The 14525-nt window shown below is 36.4% G+C and overlaps 1 protein-coding gene across 7 annotated transcripts in view; it reads right to left on the bottom strand.

The window, feature by feature from the left end:
* LOC126813424 (protein argonaute-2) overlaps window positions 1-8100 on the bottom strand; it is a 39933-nt gene extending 31833 nt beyond the window's left edge. For 5 of the 7 annotated variants that reach the window (XM_050539147.2, XM_050539148.2, XM_050539150.2 and 2 more), the window contains exons 1-2: window positions 7964-8100; window positions 448-480 (exon numbers count right to left, since the gene is read on the bottom strand). In XM_050539147.2, coding sequence (XP_050395104.1) covers window positions 448-480; window positions 7964-7985 — 55 coding nt within the window. In that variant the 5' untranslated portion in view covers window positions 7986-8100. The remainder of the gene's footprint in view (window positions 1-447; window positions 481-7963) is intronic. The other 2 variants (XM_050539151.2, XM_050539153.2) reach the window with 1 other exon arrangement.
* Window positions 8101-14525: the final 6425 nt, after the last annotated feature.

Genomic DNA, 14525 nt, shown 5'->3' with positions numbered 1-14525 from the left:
TCTCTCTACTGTTTCAAAAAATGTGTTTAAATTGGGTTTTTTGATTAATGAGCATTTTGAGAAAATAAAACTAACGCTTCTCGCCAGTTGAATCAGCCAACTGGGGACCAAATACAATACACATACAATGTACATCTCTATCAATTGGTGATTGACTTCTCCTATAGGCTACATGTATGCCCCGGTCAATACCTCAAAATACATGTATTCTACTGTTACAGAGTTGAGTGGAAGTTTCAACTGATCACACACAGTGGATAAAAATAGCCACCATTAATAGCAGAATTGAAACAATGGCAAAATATTTTGCGCCAAGACATTTCATATTTCCATTATGGTATCATTAGAGGACGGAAGTTTATTCTGATTTGACAAGGAAAGATAACTATGAGTGATTGGAAATGGTTGTTATGGTGATATGTATAACAATGTAGAATAGATACCTACCATTTAACTGTGGACTCAGAAAAGGTGAGATACCTTCAAAATAAAAATACCAGAAAATATTACTTTACTGCCAAATGATTCCTAAAATCACTGAAACCTTGGGTTTCACAACAGCACAGAAAAGTCAAGTTCTCCCCAAAATAAAAAAAAAACATAAGGAAAATTTTCACCCTTTTTTTTCAAAATATCTTAAAATTGACAAATATGTATTTTAAAACATAATTTCTGGAAGTCCACAAAAAAAAAAAAAAAATTAATTGAAAACCTGGGTTTTAAAATAAATTCACATCCATAATTATACATGTATATGAGGAATGAAGTGTTTTATTTAAGAAATAAATATAATTTCAAAAAAGTTAATATCAAAGTTGTTAACTAAAAAAATGATAAATATTATTATAGTTGATTATTTTTCATTTTAAGTTGCATGTACGTTCAATAAATGCAGGACTTTCTGGATGTCAAGATTGTTGAATCTTCTGATGGATTTTTATTTAGGGTGATTTTTGTTTTTCTATTCTATAGATCTGAGATTCACATGTTTAAATATTCTATTACTGTCAGTTACAAGTTGTAACAGTACTCCATCATGACCAAGAACATTTAAATATTAAATTTTACAAATTCCAACTTTTATATTGGATTGAATTGAGTTCTGCCCTGTTTAAAAAAAAAAACAATACAAAGCAAGTCTTGGTTAAAGATGGACGTACAAATAAATAAAGACAGAGTAGCAGATGTTATCAAAGCTTTCTACATTTCACAAGAAACCAATAAATTCAGTTTGTTTTTTGTTTTAGATGACTAATAGTAAAATAATCTGGATACACATGCATAGCAGACTATAGCTTGCTCCACACCTCACCCTTTTCCCTGCCCCCCCCCCCACCATTCCCATCCCATCCCAAATGGTAGCAACCAATACTATACCAGTTCATTAACAACCATAATTTGATTTGTCTATCCATGCTGTGGTTGATTAAAGTCATGTTTACAAACATTACTAGTCTTGAGTATAAAAATACGGTCATATAGCTAAACTAAGGAATGAGCAACCCACCCGCCAACGCTACATGTAGCTTAATAAATTGTAATACGGTCACATAGCTAAACTAAAGAAAGAGCAAAAAATATTTTTTAAAGGCTTTTATTTTACACTGACATGTTGCGACAGGCCTATACACTTGATCAAGGTCTGTACATTTGGGCTACAACAACAGTACACTGGATCAAGACAACTCATAATTATGATCAGTTGAAGAGAGCAGGTAAATGACCAATAAATGATGTTATCTTTTATTTTGGTACGTAAATCAAATAATTAAAATACATTAATTGTGAAACCCTGTGTTCTAATTAAAAGATCATTTTGTAAGTGGTCTCTAGGTAGAGTAGTAGCAATACAGTACATTTCAAGTAAATGTATTTCACAATACATGTATGTATGGTAGAAACAACTGTGATAACAGTATCGCCAAATTATAGCAAATGATCATGTGGGCTCATGCCCACAAACCTTTCACATTCTCTCAGGTATACATGTAGTGTTTTTACCAGTGTTCTCTCTATTTGTACCAGGTTAATTTCTTATTCTCTATTGGAATGTTACATAAATGGCGGGATTTTTTTGTTCAAAACAGTAATCTGTACTAATTATTGTGAAAAAAATAAAATGACAAAGATTTATTTTCATGCAATGCATTAGATCCATCACCATGTACAGAACGTGAAAATGACAGGGCACATTCACTCGTCTATTCACTTTGTATTTTTGAAGAGAGTGAACCTTCACTCATTCCTAGTCTTATTGTAAAGTTGATATCATTCACTTATGAACAAATGACTTGGCTAACAAAGAAGAATTACAGTGAAAAATAGTAGCTGCAAGGACTCCAATATAAGGTTCAGAGCGCGCGGTATTTTCATATCGCAGCTTAATAAGAAATATAGGCTTCAGAGCAAGCTGTATTTTCATATTGCAGCTTTATAAGGTCGAGTCTGAAGTGTCGGAGGACTTTGTCCATTCAGAAAGGAACTAGCTGTAAGCACACACCTGCAAATTAATCTACCATACATGTATGTAAAATGGAGGCCTACTGTATAAATGAAATGAAATGGGGTTTAATGTCCTACTGTTCTGCTCCTATACTGGGCTAATGAAGACGGGCATACGCCATACAGTGTGCTATGAGGGAAATTTTGCCCGGGCAGTGGCACTATCGCCTACTCTTATATCGAATTCCAACTGCCAAGGGATCTTTTACAGGCATTCCAATGTATACAAAGGACCTCGGTTTTTTGTATCATACGAAGGACTAGACAGCTGTCCTTGTCAGGCCCTCTGTTCTGCACCACTGACAAGGAGAAACCAAGTCGGAAAATCCAGATGAACTTTCTCAGCCAATGCAGTGATCGAACACCTGACCTCCAGGCTAGCGAGACAGCGTCTTAACCACCTAGCCACCTTGGCCTACTGTATAAATTCCATACACAGTAAGGCCGCTGTTAACCAGGAAGTTATGGCCCGAAATGAGCGAATATCGAAAGGGACGAGATATTTGTGATATTAAGATTTACTTTAAGTTTCATCAAAATCGGATAAAAATTGTGAAAATGTGGGCGTATAAAAAAGCTGTATCATATTTGTCATTCAAACCAAGGAATGGTTGCTGCAGCATTTTCTTTTACCAAAGACACACATACTTCATAAGCCACTTGTCATATGTAATAAAATTCACGGAAAGATATATGTCTTTAAATTCCTGCTAAAATATTTTATTTACGTGACTAGCACTCTGTGACCAACGTGATTAGCACTCTGTGACCAATGTGACTAGCACTCTGTGACCAACGGTCCCAAAACTACCACCATGAGATAACCTCAATCATGTGGTACCCACTGATTGACACTACTTCACCGTATTTTATTACCACGACATTCTATAAACACAGTCTCAAAAGGACACAAAGATACTAATAAATGTGAATAGTTTAATGAAGATAGACACAACAAGCCAACAATGAGGCTGATGTCCCCATCGAAATCCCCAAAATAAATAGATGACACATATTAATTAATTGCACATTTATTTTTTTCAAAAGTATCGAGAAATCAAACTACATGTATACACTAAGTATCAAATTGCTTATTGCTTCTTAGTCCTTAGCCTAAGCAGAAAATTCTTACTATGGAACTAAGTCATGGTAATGATATAATAAATCAATATTCGGAGTTTCGTCGCTCTCACTTCATTATAACCAACGTTATCGTGCCCCAAAGCATTAATCAATCAGATTCCTTATCTCTGCTTACTGTAAGCAGGCAATGTTCATCATCAAACTCCCTAATGAATGCCTGTTGCCTACACCAAGTTTGAACATTCTACCTCAATTAGAAGGAGAGTTATTGTGTTCCAAAGTCTTGACTAATCAAATTGTTTATCGCTCTGCTTACCCTCAGCAGAAAATGTTCATTAACGAACTAAGTCAAGGTATTGATGTAAAAAAGCTATACACTAGTGTCCTCACTCTCACTTAATTAGAACTAAAGTTATCAGGAACCAAAGCATCAACCAATCAAATTGCTTATCTCTGCTTACTCTAGCAGAAAATTCTCATCTTCGAACTCCCTCAAGGCATTCACCTCAAATATAGACATCTGCGCCAAGTGTGAACATTCTAACTCAAGTAGAATTATTGTGTTCCAAAGCCTTGACCAATCAAATTGCTTATCGTTCTGCTTACCCTGAGCAGAAAATGCTCATTATCGAACTTAGTCAAGGTATTGATGTAATGAAACTAAACACCAAGTTTCATCACTCTCACTTAGTTAGAATTAAAGTTATCGTGTCCCAAAGCATCAACCAATCAAATTGCTTATCTCTGCCTACCCTAAGCAGAAAATGCTCATCTTCGAACTCCACCAAGTTTGAACATTCTAGCTCAATTAGTAGGAGAGTTATCGTCTTCCAAAGCATCAATCAATCAAATTGCTTATCACTCTGTTTACCCTAAGCAGAAAATGCTCATTATCGAACTTAGAAAAGGTATTGATGTAATGAAACTATACACCAAGTTTCATCACTCTCACTTAATTGTAACTAAAGTTATCGTGTTCCAAAGCATCAACCAATCAAATTGCTTATCTCTGCTTACCCTAAGCAGAAAATGCTAATCTTTGAACTCCATTAAGATATTGACTTAATAAACACCTACACCAAGTTTGAACATTCTAGTTCAATTAGAAAGAGTTATTGTGTCCCAAAAAGTGTGACGGACAGACCGTCGAACCCATTTTAATAGTCCCCTGCTTTCTTTGAAAGGCGGGGGACAATAATAAAAATATGTGCCAATGGGGTCAAAGTTGAAGACAAGTAATATACAGGTTATTGGTACTATCTTCCTTTAATGTTACAGAAACGAACATGTGTGTAATAAATTCTTTGGACTGACATGTTAAATAATCTAACTTAGGTTTTATTTAAAATTCAAAGCTATGCTTTTAAATATTTATGAGAGAGAGAGAGAGAGAGAGAAATGGGGTTTAACGTCCACTCGACACAAACTAGGTCATTTCGGGACTAACATATGGTTTAATTTTATTTACATAATTTGCTTGCGCGTAGGGGTCTTTAGTAGTGGGAGGAAACCGGAGGACCCGGGGAAAACCCACGAGGTTGGACAGGCGACCCTACTCCTTTTCACATACAATTTAAATATTTATGTCAGAACAAATCATCAACCTGATTGGAACAGATCATTTCGTAACCTGTCAAAGTAGGGAAAGATGAAGAAATGAAATGCCAAGAAGAAATAACGAACGTAACATAGAATTTAGAATTTAGAAGCATATCACTAATAATTTAGACCTAATATTATGATCAAGTCTTCCGTTGCCCGGCTATTGTGCAATAGATATTTGAATCTATAATATTTATTAAATGTGTATAAATCGTGGATGCAGACTACCATTGGGTTTTCAATGACCAAGCAACCAACATTTGTTATTGCTGCAATAGAAACAGCATTAAATTCAAAAATTTTAAATTCCATCTCAATAACTACCTCGGCTCATGCACCAGGCAGGGCTGTCGGTAATTTTTCACAGCTAATTAGCAGCACTGCTAATCAAAAAGTCCAATTTTGCCAAATTTGATTAGCAAATTTAAAAATTGATTAGCAGTTTTCCAGTTTCAACAAGATATTACTTTAATTCATAACAAATTGAAATATGATTAGATTCCATTCTCACTATTCTTAGATTTTTTAGCACTGCCACAAGTACTTGTGACAGTTTGTGAATGTGATGTAGACATTTAGTTAGGTCTTATGTCTGAAGCCAATTCTTGACAGTGACTTCCGAAGGATTACATGTCATTTGGGACCTACGTCATTTGGGACTCAAAAAAATATGAGCACGACATTTGGGACTCGGGTATACGACGTTTGGAACTTTGGGATACGTCGTTTGGGACTCGGGTATACAACGTTTGGGACTCGGGATAATTTTTTAGAAATAGGCCAATTCAAAACACGAAAGAAAATATTTATTAACATGAAACACGTGGTTAGTAAAAGGCTCAACCAAACGATAAGAAATGGCAACGATCAAAGCGGGATAATAAAAGCTGATTAACTGATAATCCCGATGTTATTGCAGTATTTTCAAAGAAACCTAACGGTTCTTTGGTGGATGAGGAAAAATGTGAGTTGTCAATCATCGAGAATGGCGGCCATGTGTTGATTGCAGTTACCGGTATACCGTTTCACAAAAAAACATTAACAGTGGTCGGTCAATCAAGCTCGTTTACTATTTGATAAAAAGAGAAACAACGAAGTATTACTAAATATACACAAATTTTCAACAATATATTATTGTCAAGTTTTATACTCGCAGATAAAACAAAACAAAGGAGAAGTTTTATACTCGCAGATAAAACAAAACAAAGGAGAACTAGCAGTGTTAATCGCGGTCTCAACAATCGCAGATCAAGTCAACTAAATAAAACGAAAGACAACTAAGACAGCTGTTACTATATATCTCATAAATAAATAGTCCCAACTGTCGTTTATATTGAGTCCCAAATTCCGAAGCCCCACTCATTTTAATTGTAATTTATTTGTTACGTTAGAAATCTTCGTTAGAAAACAATTTTGTCTGCTTTTTATTGTGTATTACTATTTTTGTTCAATCGGGCGCACCTCGATTAACTAGACACACACGATATAAACAATAATATTTTACGGGAATTTTTACTTTTGACTGATCATTTTACAATACGTTAACATGTATTTATTTTTTTATATTTTATTTACAATACGTGGGAGACACACTGGATTTATTTCTTTCAAAATGAATATGATATAATTACTTGATGTCTCGCAACGTGAGTGGTACTACTTGATTCCCTATTTCCGGTTTAATAGTCCTTATTCATAGAGTTATGTCCCTGTGTTATATAGTATTGTGTCTGGGTAGTTCGAGAAGAAAATGTCACACGGAGAATTCAGTTTTGTTTATAAAATTTTGTTTATAAAATTTTCTTCAACATTTTATACACGTTGAAAGTGTTGAGTAAGCCTTCTAGTCTTCAAAATGTGGATTATTCTTGTGTCAATATCCAAAATGACAGGCATATTAATGATTCGCAGTAACTGCGAATCAAAAACGTTAGATTTTAATTTTTGGTTAGCAATGGACAAAATATGTATCGGAAATTGCGCTGCGATACTGGTTGTCGGCAGCCCTGGCACCATGTATATTTCACAAAAACAATTAATTAACCGCAGCCTAAACATTAGTTGAATGGGGTTGGATTTTTAAGAACTGGTTATGTTATAGCTATATATAGGCTTGCATGTGTATGATATTTTGTCATTAGAGTGGGTCTAGATCATGTATTTCAATAGCCTCTTCCAGTTATGTCCAATTCAATGTAGATTGATTCCAGTCTGTGTCAGGTAAGATTAATAATAAAGTGTAGTTGGGCTTATTGAGGAAACAGCCACAGGATAGTTTTTGTTTAGTCAATTCATGAAGGCTATGATAGACAGTATCATTCTTTATGTCATTATAGTCTGCTAATTAAATAGACTGACTAAAATACTTAACATTTTTGTTTATATTAGGCCTACTATTGTTACTGATGACTGTAAAAATGATGGCAATTCGTCTTCAGACGGGGACGCCATTTTTATTTGGGACTGTTTCTTTTCCAGTTTCACGTAACGTGTTCAAGTTACACGGAGTTATAATACACAAGGGAAAAGACCATAGATAAGCTTAATATAATAATTTATTAGCTAGTGAAAGACGTGAACTAATTTGTTCCATTTAGCGCGTGGAAGCCATGATATCCGAACGTGTGTGTGTGTATACCGTTGAGGTAAGAAAATGTTGGGCTAAAAATAGATTGTTTCATAGTCGGGCAATATTTTCACTGAAACATGTCGTGTTTCTGTATTTGTCTGACGATTTATTCGCCACAAGAACTGATATTTCAAGGCGTTGACCTACCCTGTGTAGTAATCGGGAACATCTTTGCATGCTACACCAACCAAAGCCAAGTAATTATAAAATTATCAACTAAAATTCTCTCAGATTCTTCACCGGAAAGCAATCATGGCGGTACAAGCCTTCGATATATAGGTCATCCAGCCTCGTCTCCGCCAATCACCGTAAACTTGTTATGATTATCCAGACTTGCCAAACTGACTTGAAAGGTGATTCTAAGTTCACGAACACTTAACTATTTTAATTACAATAAACATTTATAGAGCGCCGTCTTTCATTGAGGTGCTTCGATGCGCCTTAGGCCTACATGTAAACAAATTTTGACAAAACAAAGCAGTTGAATAACAAAATTTTAATTATTTGAAAATAAATAAATAAATAAATCATTTGGAAAAAAAAAAAATAATAATAATAATTTATTTTAAATATTTATTATTATTATACAACACTTATATAGCGCTATCTTCCACATACGTTTTCAGGCGTGCTTTGCAATAAATACATGTATAGAAAATATAAAATCAGTAAAAAATAATAATTATAGAAACAGTAAGAAACTAAATACATGTATATATAAAATCAGTACAAAAATAAATATATAAATATCTATAAAATACATATGGTGAAGATTTAAAACTAATTCAACAATTAATGGCCTCTTGGAATAAGAAAGTTTTAAGTTTAGATTTAAAAGTTGTTAAAGAGGTACAGCTGCGGATACTAAAAGGCAAGAGATTCCACTGCTTTGGTGCTTGAAAAGAGAACGAACGCTCTACATAACTTGAAAGGTTGGCACTTTTTTCCGGTAATAAAAAGTTGTCTCTAGATGACCGTAACGTTCGAGAAGGTTTATAAATATCCAAAAGAAAGGACAAGTAAAAGGGCGCCATACCATTAAAACATTTAAAAGTCAATAAAAGTATTTTATATTTAACCCTAAAAACAATAGGCAACCAGTGCAGTTCAAATAAAACTGGGGTAATATGCTCATTATATTTCGTGCGTGTGATCAGTCTTGCTGCTGAATTCTGCACTTTTTTGGAGTTTCTCAACAGTGCGACACGGAAGACCAATCAATAAGGAGTTGTAACTGTCCAGCCTGGAGGTAATAAGGTACTTATAAGTGTTTGTATTGCGTCAGTTGAGAGGTTATTGCGAATTTTACTAATATCACGTAGGTGATAATAACATAATTTACATACATTATTTACATGAGACTCTTAACAAATATTACACCAGTGTTTCTAGCAGTTTTTACTGGCTCCACAGAAACGTCGCCGATAGAAATATCAATGTTATCTGAAATTTTTGCTTAAACTTTTGGTGAGCTAATTAAAAGATACTCGGTTTTATCATCGCTCGGCTTTAAAAAATTGATTGACATCCATTGTCGTATTTCATTGATACAAGATTCTAAAATATACTTAGTTAAAACGAAGCCATCTTTAACAATTGGTTTGAACGAGATATTCAACTGCGTATCATCTGCATAAAGATGATACTGGATATTATACTTTTTAATTATTTTACCCAAGGGCAAGGTATACAAGCTGAACAGAATTGGACCCCAAACAAAGCCCTGTGGGACACCTTCAGATAATTTGCCACTGACAACAATAGATTGTTTTCTATCAGTTAAGGCCCGGTCCCAGTGACCGATAGACACAAAACGTATACAAAAAGGACACAGCGGACGAGCAAACTTTCGGGGGTGGCTCCATCTGTTTTCATCCGCTCCAGAAATGGACAAAATTTGCGAAAACAGAACGGAAAAGAACGAACGTGCGAAGTATGTAGCGGGGATGTTAAATGGATGTTCATCGGAAGCCTAGCGGATGGAAGTGGATGACAGCTCCGAAGGGGTTAGGCAAACTCCAGACATTCTTCAATATACCATATATATCCCAGATACAAACGCTTTGTCCGTTTTGAAAACTTTATATACGAGATGCATACGCGTACATCCTTTCTATTTCCGTGCTACTAACGATCTATAGACGTTCCATGTACCTTATCTTTCCTCCCTCTTTCCGTTATCAACTGGATCGGATGTGAGTTGCGAGGATGCCCAGAGTATGCAGAGAGGATACAGTGGACGTTTAACGGATGATAACGGACATGGAACGTTTGGTGCTCGTATAAGTCGCGCATTTACATCGTACACGGCAGAAAGTTCATCCGTTATAAAAGTTTTGTGCAGCTCAAAACTTTTTGCGCGGATGAAATCAAAGTGAACGGATGCTCGATGGATAGAGCGTATGAAACACTTATGCAATGAGTACACAACGGATGCATGGCGTTTTCAAACGGAGGGCACGTTTTTTCCCCGTTTTACATCCTTTTGGCATCCGTAAGTGCAGTGGGACCGGGCCTTTAAAAAGGATCTGAGAAGGTTGATTGCAGAGCCGGATATACCGAAACCAGATATTAAACGAGAAATTAGAATGCTATGATCGACGGTATCAAAGGCAGGTGACAGGTCTAACAATATAAGGAGAACACAATTATGATTGTCTAGTGAATTTAGAATGTCATTTTGAACTCTGACAAGAGCAGTTTCTGTGTTGTGATGTGTGCGATATGCAATTTGAAATACTTCAAGAAGGCTGTTGTCAGAAATGTAAGGTTTTAATTGATAAGCTATGCATTTCTCAAGGATTTTAGAGATAAAGCTGAGATTGGATACTGGTCGATGGTTCCTGTAATGATTCGAGTCAAGAGTTGGCTTTTTGATTAAAGGAACAACGATTGCGGTTTTGAAAACATCTGGAAAAATAGCACATTGGATTGCATGGTTGATCAAGTGAGTTAATGAAGGGAGTATACAGTCGATGCATTCTTTTAGAAGCCAGGTAGGTAACGGATCAAGGGTGCAAGACTTTGAATTTGATGAACAGATTAACTTTTTAATTTCATGATCTGCAACAGGTGAAAAAGCTTCTAGATTACAGTTTACGCTAGACAGGATGGCTTTAGTTGTAGTGATGTCTGATGAAGATGGCTTGTTCAAATCATTTCTGATTTTCGTAATTTTGGAAGAAAAGAAGTTAGCAAATCTATTAGGTAAATCAGTTACATCATCGGTTGGAAGTTTTATGACACCATTATTATGATCGAGTAGCGAGTTAACAACTTTATAAAGTTCTTTCTGTTTATTTTCACTGGATTCTATTTTATCTGAATAGAAATATCTTTTTGCTGATTCAATTTTTCTAATCAATACGAGTTTTGCTTTCAGGGGCGTACATAACGATTTTGTTTGGGGGGGGGAGGGGGTTAGCCAAAATGCGACCGACTGATGCCCATACCCCTACGAGTGACACAGTCAGGAGCCGAGCATCACAGGTGCGAGTTTTGAGGGGCCATGTGCAGTAGCGGATCTAGATAGGGGTGAGGGGGTCCAAATCTAGGGCGCCACCCCAGCCACAATTCCACCCCACAATGAATGTCAACAAAATACTGGCTATACCATTAAGCGTCCCGGTAGAACATAGGTGGTATTGTATAATTATATAGTTGTTTGCCGATCGTTGTCTCGCTGGAAAGCAGTTTTATTTAAGTTGACATAAAGTTTATGTCATATATGATTGTGCCTATAACACTGAGCAACCTGAGAAAATTTTGAAATATTGAGTTAATATCTTGGCATTTGAGGTCATTGCTTGGAGAAATTCTTGTGGACGAGAGGACCAGAAATGTGAGTCAATTAGACAAAATCTCGAGATCTGCCCCTGTCAATTCCGCCTGTTTTGCAAGAGTTGACAGAACTTTTGTATAGTCTGACGCCCCATGACCCACACACCAGTGCCAGTGGTACTACTAACATAACTAGTCAGTTCAGTATAACCGTGAATATGATAGTGCTGAGACAGTATAAGACAACAGAGGAGTAGAAGAATGACGTTATAATGGAATCGAGCGCCGTAGGCGCGAAAAAATTTCAGATGTGTAACCGAGCTTTTAATTTTTGGGATTGGGCCTGACAATTTTAATCAATGTCATGGCAAATGGATCCAAATTCTCGTTAACGAGAGGATAAGAAATGGGACAGAATCTTGAGGCCTATCTGTCAATGTCGCCTGTTTTGTGAGAGTAGAACTAACAATTCTACAGTCTTTTGACCCACGACTCACTCACTAGTGGTACTACTAACTGGGCGATTCACTGTAACTGTGAATATGATAGTGATGAGATAGTATAAGACAGAGAAGGAGTTGAAGAATGATAGCATAATGGAATTGAGCGCCGATATGTAACTGAGCTTTTAATTTTTGAGGACTGGGCCTGAGGGCACTTTACCCCAATGGGGCGCTTACTTGGTCTCTGAAATGCCCTGGACTTTGGGGAGAGATTTTGCAGAATTCTGATGGTCAGAAAACACCCCATTAATTCATTTAGTCTTAGACCGACTGCGGTGAGCACTTTTTTTTTAGACCGACTATTTCTTTGCCATGGGGTGAAAAACATTTTTTTCAAACATGATAAGTTGACAAGGTTATTTTATACTAAAGTTTTGCGTGAGTAGAGTGACGTATGCAGTGAGCACTTATTTTGATACCGACTGCTCATATATCTTACGACCGACTGCACTGATTTTGCGTCCGACTAGTATTTGGGATCTATTCTGGCATTATTTGTTTACCTCATTAATTCATTAAGACGGCGATGCATAATTTTGAGACCGACTGCAGTGACTGCACTTATTTTGAGACCGACTATTTTTCTACCTGGGGGAAATTTTGTTCTTAGACCTACATACTCACAACAGAATAAGAGTTAAACACATCATTTTTTCAAACATGATAAGTTGACAAGGTTATTTTATACTAAAGTTTTGCGTCAGTAGCGTAACGTGTGCAGTGAGCACTTATTTTGATACCGACTGCTCTTATTTTGCGACCGACTGCACTGATTTTGCGACCCCCCCATATTTACGCCCCTGTTTGCTTTTTTAAATATTTCCCGATGAACATGTAGACCAGATTTTCGCCATGTCCGCTCTGCCTTGTTTCGTTCGATCTTTGAGAGATGGACATCCTCATTATACCATTCAGTTCCAGCACGAACCGTAACTGATTTGGTTTGTATGGGAGAACTAGTCCGGTGGCCGAAGGGGGGGGGGGGGGGGAATCGCCACCCGAGCTGTGAATTTATGAGACCAAGTTTTTCTAGACCAGTTTTTTGCGTAGATTCCGAATCTGGGAGGTGATCAGGCGTTTGAGGGGGCGTTTTTTAGATATAGGGCGTCCAATGTCTACAATTGGGGGCAATGTCATTATGTTGACATAAATGATTATCATGTTATATATTAATAAAACATAAATTTCTAGGACTGTCCATCTTTAAAGAAGTGTGTATGATGCCCTTGGACAACTGTTTTGATTGGTGGGGAGGTGGGGTGGGGGTAGCAGGTGAGCGTGGGTGGGGAGGGGGGTAAAATTGGCGGGAAATGATGATTTTCTTAGTGCTTGGTAAAAACATTACTTTTTAATTCCACTGCACACCTCTATATATGGGTGTAAGATTCCCATTGTATGGGGCGGGAGAGGGAACAGAAAACACTTGGTTCAAAATAAGCCAATGAAGCGGTCTGTTACAACGAGTTCTTGGCGTACTCTGCACGGAGCTGTGGGTAAACCCCCAGAAACGTCAACGCTGATTGATTAATCAATGTCTGACGTCATAGGGTCAAAAGCCGCTCGTATGACTCCTGACGCGACCTCCCAGTACAACTGATCAGATCTTCATGTAGTGTAGGCCATCGAAACTATAAGAAAAACCAAACGAAATATACATTTGTATTTTAACCGGTTTGCTTTTTCGTTCAGTACGAATTTCGTTATTCCAGATATTAAATTATAATGGTACTTTTCAAGAGATCTGGAAATGTACATAAAACACAGTAAATCAGAGACATGTTTAGATATTAGTTTATTCTTAATCTTCATCAGAAGATTCAAAATCAAAGTTCATAATATGAGCGGGATAGATATCTTCTGAATGGCTAATCAACAGCTCGCATATATCCTTTGGATATGCTTCGGATACCCAATCACATTTTAAATCTTCATTCCAGCCTTGTATCGCAGGCTCATCTTGTTCAATCATTGGTTTTGCAGCTTGTCTCCATATTGTTGCAACATAATTGTTGCGTTTAATGTGCAACAAAAGACTACTCAGGCAAGATGGTAATAAAGAAAGGTTTGATATTTTTCATCACAATTAAAATTCCTCCAGAAAATAAATCTTTCTTCTAGTGTCATCTGCTGACTTAAGTCGCCTTTCGCCGTACATGGTACACACATTTGTTTCTAAACCAGCAATTACGTCACCAGAAACATCATTTGTCTGTCCCAGCTCTTTAAAATTGTTAGAAAGTTGGAAAAAGAAAGACAGATAGTCATTACCACTGAAAGCATGTAGGCCCAGATATTCTTGACAAGTTCAATACTAATCTTGATTGGATAAAACAAATATATCAAGATTAGTATTGAAAGTGTCAAGAATATCCTAGTACTGACAACAAATCACGAGGACACCAAAATAGCTTACCTACTCCTCTTCG

This window comes from Patella vulgata, chromosome 1, assembly GCF_932274485.2.
Source record: "Patella vulgata chromosome 1, xgPatVulg1.2, whole genome shotgun sequence".
Classification (NCBI taxonomy): domain Eukaryota; kingdom Metazoa; phylum Mollusca; class Gastropoda; family Patellidae; genus Patella; species Patella vulgata.
The sequence above is the reverse complement of the archived record's forward strand: the minus strand, read 5'-3'. Positions and strand labels throughout refer to the sequence as shown.